The 12285-nt window shown below is 42.2% G+C and overlaps 1 protein-coding gene across 1 annotated transcript in view; it reads right to left on the bottom strand.

Moving 5' to 3' along the window:
- LOC135985116 (sodium-dependent neutral amino acid transporter B(0)AT3-like) overlaps positions 1-11210 on the bottom strand; it is a 29569-nt gene extending 18359 nt beyond the window's left edge. Inside the window, exons 1-2 of the mRNA XM_065628089.1 lie at positions 11054-11210; positions 1512-1652 (exon numbers count right to left, since the gene is read on the bottom strand). Coding sequence (XP_065484161.1) covers positions 1512-1652; positions 11054-11210 — 298 coding nt within the window. The remainder of the gene's footprint in view (positions 1-1511; positions 1653-11053) is intronic.
- Positions 11211-12285: the final 1075 nt, after the last annotated feature.

The raw sequence follows: 12285 nt of genomic DNA, 5'->3' as shown, positions 1-12285 counted from the left end.
AACACTTGCTCCTAGATGCTCATGTTTCCTAATTTTTCAAGGTAATTTATTTCCCCCTCCAGAGATTTTCACATGAAAGATGGGCATTTGTGTCCTCAGTAGCCAAACACTGGTGTGCAGTACCCCCAGTTCACCGGCCTTGCTCCAAGAAGACTGGCACTCCCTATTGTGTAGACTATTAGGGCTGAAGTCTTTGCTCTAGTATATAACACATTGTTTTCTACAACACGGGGCAATTTTAATAGCAGAGACCAAATAAGACTATATCTGCATGAGGGCACTCTTTTGTCCCAAATCATGCACATATGCCCTAAACTGGTAACTGTTCTGCTCCTACAATAAGGAAGGAAGAATAACAGCACCACAGATTTTGCTTGCTTGCATTTTTGCCAAGGGAGGATGGACATGCCTAATTGTAGGACATGGGTTTAGCTGGGAGCACCACCCTGCTGCTTGGTATTTCTTCCTGGTTGCCCTGTGGCCCTTGGATAAGCCCTCTTACTCATCCCTTCTCCTTCCACACACCCCCACAGGCATGGCTGTTGCTGACAATCCCATTAAAGCAGGTCATGGTCCAGCAGGCCTGGCTGGAGCATCTCCTTGTCCCTGCAGGCAGGAGGTTGTGGGCTCAAAACTGGTAGAGCTGATGGTTCAGCCCTCTAACGGTGACCGCTCCCATTCACTTTTTGCAGCCTAACAATGTATGCAGGACACAATATATGGTTTTTCATCATATATTAAATTAAACAAATAGAAAAAGATTGCCAGTACAAGACTGTGCACCAGTCTGATGCACACTGTGGTCTGGATTGTCCCTTGTGCCCAGTCAGGTTAATAACATCCCTCCAGTAGCCCATCCACGCCTTCCTGTCATGGAAGGGAACTTTCCCAGATGCTGCAGGGTCTTTAGGAGCTGCCAGGCTCCTGTTCCTGGTTTCCTGTCTTTCTGTCCTCCCTCCAGTCTGACTACCCCTGGACAGAGAAGACCGGCTTCTGGAGGGGCTGTGCAGGAGGAGTGAGAAGCTTCACAGGCAGGCAGCTCTTGTTTAAGCTCCAGGATATGGTCGGAACGGGGCAGCATTGGCTAGCAGAGCTCATGATTGTCATGCTTCCCAGCACAGCAAAGGTTCTGAGGTTTGCATTTAAGGCTCCTGTGTGTTGAGCAACACCTGATGGAAGTGATATAAAATTATAGCATCTAAAATAGTTTGGGTTGGAAGGGACATTTAAAGCTCTCCTAGTCCAACCCCCCTGCAATGAGCAGGGACATCTTCAACCAGATCAGGTTGCTAAGAGCCCCAACCAGCCTGGCCTTGAACGTTTCCAGGGATGAGGCATCTACCACCTCTCTGGGCAACCTGTTGCAGCGTTTCACCACCCTCAACATAAAAATTTTATATCCTAACAAGCATTTATTTGTATATCTTAATAAGCATCAGGCACAGGTCTGTAGGAAATGAACAGTGGGTGGGAGCTCAGCTGCAGCTGAGCTGGGACCCAGAGATACCTACCAACTCCTCCAAGGTAAGGTGAGATGGTGTTCCAGGCACCGATGCTGCCTTTCCTGAGGCACTGTCCTAGGGCTAGTTCGAGATGCAACAGTGGGATTCCTTCAAAGAGAAGCGCGATGAAGTATGGGATCAGGAATGCCCCTGAAAACACAAGTAAGTGCAATTGAGCCACATAAGTATCTGCTTCTCACTGAAATTACTGTTTGATAATTTGTGTGCTTATGACCTGACAAAGTCCTAGTAGGATGTGCTGAGAGAGGAAGCATTGCTGGGGATACCTGCCAAGTAACATCTGTTAATGGTAATTTTGTTGGTGAAGATGTAGGAGGAAGGACTGGGATGCTATGTGCTGCAAGCATCTTCTCTTCTCCCCCTGCTCATAAAGCACAAGGGTTTGCCTCTCCCCTGTACCATCTGTTTCCCCTTCAGTGCATTGCTTCATTTCCCTCCCTAAAGCTCTCAGACACGTGCTCCTCCATCCTCCCCTGGTAAAGCAGGGTTTTGCAGTGAAGACCCCCAAGAGACCAGTTTACTTCATTATGTGAAGTTCTACTCAGAGCACAGGGCCTCTGGCTAATGAAAAACTGAAAATGAGACTGAAGTTTTTCTGTGAGACGTGGGAGCGATGAAACCTGATTTCCTCCTGATTTGCATCCTCTATGTCTTCCCTGTTGTTCTAACTGCAGGTGCCCTGGGCCAGAGGCAGCCTGTGCTGTTGGGTGCCTGTGGGAAGGTATCAATCCTGCCGGCAGCCTGGCTGGCTCCTGCAAAATGGTCTGCGATGTCTCATCTCCCTCACCTTCCCTCAGAAGGGATGTGGGTTTGTGTCTCCCTCCTTTGCATCGTCCCAAATGCCCAGTTAAACTGAAATGGTGTAATAGATTGAATTTTATGGCCACGACCAGCAACCATGGTCGCCGCGAAGCCTCTTTTCTCTGGGGAAACAGACAAAAGTCCTGCCTCAGCCCCCTCCCAATCCTCCTACAAACTCATACCAACTCACTGGCTCCTCATTGCTTTGTCAGTAAACCTGTGCCTTGTTATACAATTTCGGCTTTGCCTCCAAATCTCATATCTAAGTCCACCTCACTCTGCTCTTCCAGCTCTGGAAACCTTTTCCCCTCCAGGCTGGTAGAGAGAGCAGGTTCACCGTCGCCATCAGAGAGCACAGAGCAGAGCAGCTCAGCTCTCTGCTCCTGTCTCCATCCCCAAGAGGGAAGTGGGGGAATACACAAGGATCTCTGGTCTCTTTCTGGAATGGCTCCTGTGTTTTGCAGTCAGCGACTGTTTAGAAAGGCTGGGCAGATAAATTGAGTCACTTGGGCTAAGTATTGCAATAACTTTGCTACCTATTGCTAGGTGCTGCAATAACTTTGCTACCGATTGCTTAGTGCTGCAAAACTACATACAACACCCAGAGAAGGTGTGTTGTCTAATAGTTCAGCCCTTTATCAAGAAATACATAGGAACAAAAATCGGCAAAGCTTTTCTCAATGAAGGACTGTTCTTAATTTGCCAAAGGTGGAAATAAATGTCTCTCCTCATGATCTGATTTCTTAAGATGTTTCTAGCTGCTAAAAAGCAGATTTGGGAAAAGGAGTCTCACAGTTTATTCCCAGTATGTTAAATCCTCAATTTGGATCCTCAGTATGCCTGCTCAGTAATCCCCTTGCTTGGGCAAAGCTCTAAAGTGGCTGTTATAACCCCCCCAAGAGAGACGTTTACAGTGGGAGCTAAGGACCACAATAGGTTAAGTGTTTTACCACCTGATGAAGTCTCAGCTGGAGCTACTTACCGAAGCTTCCATGTAAATACTAAGGAATTTGCAGATCCTTCCACTCAGTAACCTCTCACCATGCTCAACCCTGTGCTCTCCTTCAGACCTGCTGCATTATCCCCCTCCCCAGCAGAGCTGGGGACACCCACCCAGCCCTCCTGACAACCCACACCTTGAGCTGGCTCCTGGGAAGGGCAAAACCTTGACACGAGTGACAGGAGCACGGCAGAGCAGAGCGCACTGCTTGTTCTCCCCGCCGCCTGTTTCGCTGCAGTCCCTGAGATGCTGAGCCCCTGCTAGCAGAGCGCTCGCTCCGTAAGGGGACCGGCCTATCTCCCATATCATATCTCTCTGGAAATAACTGTGTAGTAATTAGAGTGACCTGCCTTCTGTTATCTCTCTCTCCGTTTCTGTTTGCTGCTTGAACCGTTGACAGCAGAGCATGTTGAGATATTCTGCTGGTAAAAGGCCTGTTTACTTTGTGCTGGTTTGTATGTATCTCCAGTCCTATTTACAGCATGGCAAAACATAATATTACACTTAGAAAGCACTGATTTTTCCATGAGAACAATATAAAAAGTATGCTGTCTGCAAACCTGAAAATATGGCAGAAGATTAAGCTAAGAAGAAACAGTTAACAGAGCTAATATTTCTCGAGCATAATTCAAATAAATGGCTTGTAGTGCGGAGATATGTTTACAGTTATTCCTTTGCTTTACACTATTTTTAGGCAAAAAGGAAATAGTCCTGAAAAGCATAGACAGTTTCCTCGAGCACTTGAAGCTTACTCTTTTCCACAATAGAAAGAAGGAAAGAAAAAGAGAGAAAGAGAGAAAGAAAGAAAAAGAAAGAAAGAAAGAGAGAAAGAGAGAAAGAGATAGAGAGAGAAAGAGAGAAAGAAAGAAAGAAAGAGAAAGAAAGAAAGGAAGAAAGGAAGAAAGGAAGAAAGAAAGAAAGAGAAAAAACTGAAACAGTATCAGATACTTAATAGTGTGTAGGAACCCTCCAACACTACATAGTCAAGGGCTCTGCTTTATAGATAGGAGAGGGTGTGACAGAAGGCAGAATTTGAATACCTAAAAAAAACCCAAACACCCAAACCAAACCAAAACCTTGCCATGAGAAATCTAACTATGGAAAAGGCAAGAAGAAAATTCAAGAAGCAGCATGAAGAAGCATGCTGGTACCTGATGCAGAACATGTATCACAAAACAGAGCATTCAAACATGGGCACTGCAAAACCTTATCAGCATCCATATGATGTGTAGCACACGTACAGCAGAAATTTAGTAGGTTTGGCTTCTGTGAGGCATGGGAAAAGGAAATCTTAGCAGAAACAATCATAAAGTGCCAGTAAGCAAATTATTCTGTATCTGGATGTTCTAGATATATGTATATAGAGATGTTCTAGATATATTTATATAGAGATATTCTCGATCTATATGCTCTACAGTGAGAGGAAAATAAATGACATGCCTAAGAAGCAAGCCCAGAGGGGAACCTCTAAAAACAAAAGTTTAGCTTCAGTAACTGATTTTCTCTCAAAAAATAAGTAAGGAAAATGATAATGATTAGGCATTTGGAAGTACCATAAAAACCTGGAGAAATGCCCATAAAAATCAAGAATATAATCAGAGCACGATTTAGTTGCATCCCTGAGGTATGACCTAGGAAAATCTTAGTCTACATCATTCTTTTTGTCAGAAAGACACTCAAGATGCATACAGCATCCATCCTGCAAGTAGATGCGTGTACTACTGAAAGGTCAAGGGAAAAAAGAAGTCTAAAATCTACCAGAGTGGAAAGTCATTTTGCAAGGACATCCTGCACAAGGATACCACAAAGCTGAGGAATAATCCCTGTGTACATGAGAAGGCACAGAAATCTGACAAGAGCTTTTTCAAGCTCAAGCTATCAACTACAAATACTGCACATATTGGTAAGTTGGTTTCATTAACAAGAGTCCCAAGTGAAAAGAAGCACCAGCATGTAGCATGATCAGTATCATTGCTAACTCAGAAGAACCATTAAAGTGGAGATACCTCTACAGTTATGGCAGGAGGAAAGAAAACTGGTGCACTCCAGGTACACTGACATTTTTTACAACCTGGCCCCTTCATTGCAATGTACGGGCAAATCAGGTCAGAAAACCAACTGCTCACTCCTATTCAGGTCTCTGCCTGCAAAAAGATACAGGAAGGGCACAATCTTTATTATATCACCTACATGCACATGACAATCTGGAAGAAAAATGCATAAACTACTAGGCAGCCTGTTGAGAGGTGCTGGTGTGCCAGAGGGCGGAACAACCAGGAGGCCGATGAAGGAGCACAACCTTAAAGTGGAATTGTGGCAACTGGCAAAGCAGGGTGAAACAGTCAAATTGGTTTTGTCACATCTTGGAAAGAGAGAGCAATAGACCCGACTAGCGGAAATGCAAAGCATTTTGATGTATCAGCCAGGTGACCTCCTAATCAAGATGTACCAAGACCAACAGAAATTGATGACCCTCAGTGAGAAGCAGAGAAGAAAACCCAGTACCTTTTCTTGATGTTGGGGTAGCAATGAAGACTTCTTAAATGAGAAAAGGAGAAAAACTTGGAGGAAATGATCCACCTGCTCAATATTGCATGTTACTAGCACCTGCAGATCAGCTAGCAGAAGTAAGGCAAGTAATGATCCAAAGACGCAACAGCATTTGAAAGGCCAGAACATGAATAATACATTTCCTTCAGATCAGAGATTTAGGAATCGAAAAAAATAATTATAGTGAAGACTGAAGTGACCTGGAAAGTGGCAAAATACTAATTCCAAAGAAAATGCATCTGTAGAATCATAGAATCATTTCAGTTGGAAGAGACCCTCAGGATCATCGATTCCAACCATAACCTAACCTAACTCTAGCACTCAATCATGTCACTAAGAACCTCGTCTAAATGCCTTTTAAACACCTCCAGGGATGATGACTCCACCACTTCTCTGTAGAGTCCGAAAAGTTCAGAAAGGACATCTCAGTATGATATAATACAACCCAACAAATACTCAGAGATCCACTTCACTGATTCTGCTGGTATATAGGAGAAATGGAGATGGGTGCATTTTTCCAAAAGACTGAGAATTTAATGGCAAGATACCTGTGACAATTTATGTTTTACCAACGAGAAATTGCAATAGGTTATAACTACTTGTTCAGATATAGAGAAAAAACTATTAGCTATTGAAAGGGGTTTATCAGACCTGTTCCCCCATGGGAGTTCAGCTAAGTAGCGTAGTAGCCAACAAAGCAACACATCACATCAAGACATCAGGTAGGAAAAAAAGCAGCAACTTAATCATATTCAACCCTCTCTCTGGAAAACATTTCTTCATGGTCTTTGTCATGTCTTCTGCACATCCCTTAATCCAAATGAAAAGTATGAACTACTATAAACATCATATTTGTGCAGCATATTTATGATGGCACTGGTTTTGACTTACAGGCCACATTGCACACCTTACAGACTCTGAAATTTTACAGGGTTGAGTTTTCCATGTAAATGATTATATCTCCTTGAGCAACAATGAAGAAGCTAAAGCCATGTCCAGAAAACCAAGGAGGCAATAGCCATTTTAAACAAAGATGGGTAACACCCCTAAATCAACTTATAAAATAACCTTGGTGGCCATCCCTATGAAATACTCATGACTGAATGATGCAACTGACAGCACCCATGTGCAAACATGCACCAACATGAGCTGTGACGGGCAACCAAATACAAGAAGTTAGGAAAGGATCAACCCCAAATGCCATAGCCTGTCACCAAGGACTTGAGCAGGACATGGCGACAATACAGAAAATGAAGTTCATTACTCATTGTAACATAATTAATTGTTCTATCAGAGAGTGAACTGCTTTACTCTTCCCAACACACTTTTTTTTTTTAACAGTATCTTCCAGGTATACCGGTTGTTCCTCTCATTTTATTTTCCTCCTGAGGACACAGTGACCCAGGCAACTGCATTTCGTAGCAAGCTGTGGTTCAAATTCTAGCAAAAGGCCAGGTAGGGCAGGAGTTATGAAAGTCTGTAAATCATTGCCCCAGAAGAAAAGAGTTCTCCCTTTTTAGCAGGACTTTAGTGTTTATGTGTATTTATTTTCCTAGAAAGAAACTGTATTTTACATTAAAGGTATTTTTCAGTCATCCTGTAGGCTCAGGCACTATGCACGTTTTTAATACCCATGGGTTAGGCAAGCATATATATACTAGCTATAATCAAAAGTAAAACACTGCAGTAAGTTCCAGCTAGAACTGAGTTTTTGTTTTGTTTTGTTTTTTTAAGAATACTCAAATGACTGTATGTGTACATATATAGCTATATGACTTGTTTCAGTCTTGGTTTTAAGTGCCAAGCTATATACTAGGTCATTTAGAGACTTCTTTTCAATCCCAGTTGCTGGGGAACCTTTGTGGTTGTCTCCACTTACTGTGGCAAACAACCTTCATATCCATTAGTCAGGAAAAGTAAATAACTAACTTAACTCAGGCAATAAATCCAAATAATCAGTAACAACAGCAGGTGATAAATGTCAGCAAAACTGATATTATATTAGATCTGAGTTACTGAGTAACACTAATGTGCATGAATAAGGTCCAGAGGTCTGACGAGAACAGCTGACATGAGAAAAATATACAAGCACTTAGTTTTATCTCTTGTTATTTAGAAGATCTAGAAGTGAGGAAAAGTGCATTGCCTAACTTTTAAACATTTGGATATCACCTGAACCAGCTGCGAAACTGTGGTTGGTACCCCCAAAGCTATTCAGCCTCAGAGCATGTCTATGCTGAATCCATAGCAGGTTTCGCTCTGCTTGTGGCTGCAGCTACAGACACGGAGCCACTGCACCTCTCAGGGCTCCTGGTTAACTACGATGCTGCTGTTCTCTCCTATGTTCATATCTTCAGATGCACACAAGCAGGATTTGTGCTCCAGTACCCCTGAAAATCTATTGGGCTTTTTCATCTGAGTTGTGTGCTTTCAAAAATGCATCCCCAAATCACATCACTGCCTTAAATTAGCAGAAGGTAAAATGCAAACACATTATACACACAGCTCTGTCTTCTTGGTAGTCTTCAAAACTCACCCAAGCTCTTCCAGTGCCTGCTTTCTGGGATACATTTTTCGCAAACCCCACAGCACTTTGTTACAGAGCCGGCAATGCTGTTGAGCTCTCTGAGCCCTTTGTTAAAATCCAGTGACCAAATGCTGGCCGTACAACCATACATTGAGCTTTATTCACCACTGTCTTGTGCCATTGTTGGTACTGATGCAAAGTAGCTATACACCATTACTGAGTCTGCTAGATATTTTATATAGAGTTTTCACTGGCAAATTGCTACTCACGGTGCAAAAGAATGACTCAACCTCTGTCCCTTCAGCATTTTTCTATTTTTATTATTTTTAGACCTGCTCTAAACCCCAACTCTTTTGTCCCTAGCAGCTCCTGTGGGATATATCGGTGCTCAGAAGCTGGATACACAAGCAAACAGGCTTTCTGAGGACTATGGCGTACATAAGAAATACTGCAATGGGTCTCCTTGTGCTCCGACTCACACTTTTCCTGGAGTGGCAGAGGTCTGTAGTACAGGGATGCAGGGGACCCTGGAAGGGAAGCATGGAGGGGAAAGATCAAACCTCAGTAGGAGGCAAGTGCTGCTGATCTTCTGAAGTGAGGTCAGGATCTGAAGAGGTTGACAAACAGCTGGCCACTGCTAGTCCCCTGCCTCCAGCACTAAGAATCGACCCTTGGTGCTTCATGGGAAGGCATGAGAGCCTTTTTATGGTCAGTAGAAGATATTTCATCTTAATCTGTATTAGAGATTTGCACAAAACCCTGAAGCACAAATTTCATGCAGCCTCATGCAGCCGGTGGCCCCAGAAACAGCTCTGTGTCAATGAAACATGTGGAGGAGCTGCGCCTTGCTACGGTCCCTCTGTTCGTTTCAAACCTTCCACTGAGCACTTTGTGTTGAATGTTCATTAGGTTGGGTTAGTTTTATTATATTGTCTGTTAATACTGAATGCTTGTTCCTTTGCTCCAAGATGGAAAGGCCACCTAAGATGCTGTAGGGTATTTGTCTACAACTCCTGCTTCAGAAGAACATCTTCCTTGCAGGCTCCGTGTCATATCTGCTATGGGGGTGTCTCTAAAGGTGTTTAACACATCTCATTAACACATATATCATTAACTGAAGTGACAGGCTTTTTCCAGCCATTCCCTTGAGCAAACACATAGAGAGTGTGTGCTTGAACCTATGGCTTCCTAACCACCTGGTTATGGCATTCTTCTGAGAGAGTTTCACTGGGTTTCACATCTTGCAAATAAATAACGGAAAACATCTCTTGGAAGAAATCTAACCTACTGCTTCTTCTATTATTTGAATTTGTGTAATCATAGCTTCCAACTGTTACATGTTCACTGTTAAAGAGCTCCTTGCCACCCAAATAATTTCCATTTGCTTGTTTCTAGACTATGATAAATGTACTCCTTCATTTTCAATTTCATGACCCGAATAGATTGGATTCTTGAGTTGTTCCTTGTCTGATAAGTTTTTCAGACCTTGAATAATTGTTGGGGCTTTTCTGCATTTTGTCTAATTTTGTAACTGGACTTGAAAAGGTGGACTTTCAGAAGAAGTTCAGAAGTTTTCTTGGTATTGGTAGCAATATATCCACCTACTTTCTAGTTCTTTGCTTATATATGCCAAGATTATTTTTGTTGATACATCCTGCTCTATCTCATTCATTCAGCTACTTAGCAGAGTCCCTAAGTGGCTACTTCTTTCTAGAACACCTCCCTTCATTAAAAGCAGCATCCATTCTTGGTTCATTGTTTTATTCAAATATATGTAGTTCATCAAGTAATACAGATACCTTGGTAGAACTAGCTTGGATTTAATAAATTTTTTCTGTCATCTGACAGTTTCTTCAGATTTGAATTTTCTTTTTTTCCAGTTAATTGAAAGATAATGAACAACACTGGGCTGAAACAATTTGCTTTATCACTCTGCTTTAGACAGCTTGCCATGGGAGATCTCAAAAGCTGCTGTGAATGGTGAGTTATCAAGTACTAATTTCTGATCCATTTATATTTACTAAAGTGGCTGCTTCTAAAGCAATTCTTGGTGGGAATGGTGCCCAGGGACAGGCTTGGGCAGCTGTCCATACCGCCTGGCAGGCTCCTGTTTGTGGTCTATCAGCTGAGCATTTTCAACAGCCTCACCGACATCAAAAAGTGCAACTTAGTTTTGTGCAAGGATAGTTCCAGATGACGAGGTAGCTCCTAAGAGCATCAGTGAAGGGAGAGGAACAACTCGCCCACCTTCCCAAAGGAAGGCACAGCCACCGTTCGGCTGGTGGGTGGTTCACTCAGACTTCCCCAGGACTTCTTGCTTTTCCTTAAAGTAATGAGCTGCACATTCAGTTTCCTCCTCCTCCCATTGGGACTGTAGCAGCAATGTAAGAACTTTGTAGAATAATATAAGACATCGGTTTTGCTGAGAGTTAGCATTGGCCTGGTCTTACTTCCTTAATGAATGCATCATTTTAAAATTAAACATACTTCTGTAGAAAAAGCTAACCTGTGTAAAACATTTATGAGAATTACATAGTTTAAAAAAAAAAAAGAAAATACATGTGATTATATAACTTTCATGCCCATCATAAGGTAGTATAGTTATATCAGAATTGTAGTTAGTATTTTAGCAAAGTGTCATTTCAATCTTACCGCCTCCATGTATTTGACACAAGTATGGAAATCGCCACACGTTCCCCAGACCGACGGCAAATCCAATACAGCTTAAAATATACTGGAACTTATTGTCCCACTTGGGTCTGACATCTTCCTTAGGGATTTCAGATGGCACTGTTAAATCTTTTGACATTTTAACGAAATATTCCTAGCTCCCTCTAAATGGGAAGATCCTTCAAAACCTTCTCTTCCCTACAGGTTTTATGCGGGGTGACTGAAGGATCCTGGAAAGGGAGGTGGAGTTTTCTTTTTATGTAATGTAGAGGAACATGTCATTGCAGTTTAAAGACAAAACCAGGAATGATTATTATACAGACAAAGTTACCATTATTGACTTTTTTGCAGCGCCTTCTATAGTTAGAGAACGTGTGAATATGTTGTTAATGGGTAACTCAGGATCAAATGGGTTTTATTTTCTGTTCTTCTGTTCTCAGATACTTTCAGAGAAGTGTGACATTGAATATAATTAGAAAAAACAAACCTTTACAGCAGACTTATTAACATTGTAGGATACTTGGAAAAAATCTGTGAATAAAGTAAGTGTTGCCATTTCTTCTTTTAGTTTGTTAACAGAGTTAAATGATTGAAGACATCTTTTGCAAAGGCAAAAAGAAAATTGAATAAAAGACAAGAAAAATTAGTCTGTGTATATTGAGACATTAGAATCTGGTCCCTTTTCACCATAGCTGCTAGAGGTTAATCACTTCCCACCTGTCAATGAATCTCAAATGCATATTTTTATTGTTCATTAAATAGTTACTGATGAATGCAAGAGCTGAGTGCTTTCCTCAACTGAAAGTGTGTGGGAACATTTTTCTGTTGTCTTTCAGTTATACCAGGGTTTTGCTATTTTGCACTCCAAATCAGTTCAGTCCACACTAGAGAGACCAGCCAGATAGCTTCACTAAATCAACACTTTGTGCCTGGATTCTCCTTTTTGAAATGGGAAGAGTATCTAACTGAAGATGGATTTATTTTTTTCCACCAAAATACTTTGAGAGAAAAAGCAGCCCTGCTCTGCAGCTAAGCGTACAAATATGGTGACGTTGCAGATCATCCAACCAGCAGCCAGTTCCATATCTAGGCTACACAAGTCTCCCCAGATGAGTACAGTTCATCTGCTTCCAGCTCTGCAGACATCCATATCCATCAGTGGAGCAACTCAACTTCCCGGTCCCTCATCAGGGTGTCTCGCAGAGCACTCACAA

Source organism: Caloenas nicobarica, chromosome 2 (genome assembly GCF_036013445.1).
Source record: "Caloenas nicobarica isolate bCalNic1 chromosome 2, bCalNic1.hap1, whole genome shotgun sequence".
NCBI classification, from domain to species: Eukaryota; Metazoa; Chordata; class Aves; order Columbiformes; family Columbidae; genus Caloenas; species Caloenas nicobarica.
The sequence above is the reverse complement of the archived record's forward strand: the minus strand, read 5'-3'. Positions and strand labels throughout refer to the sequence as shown.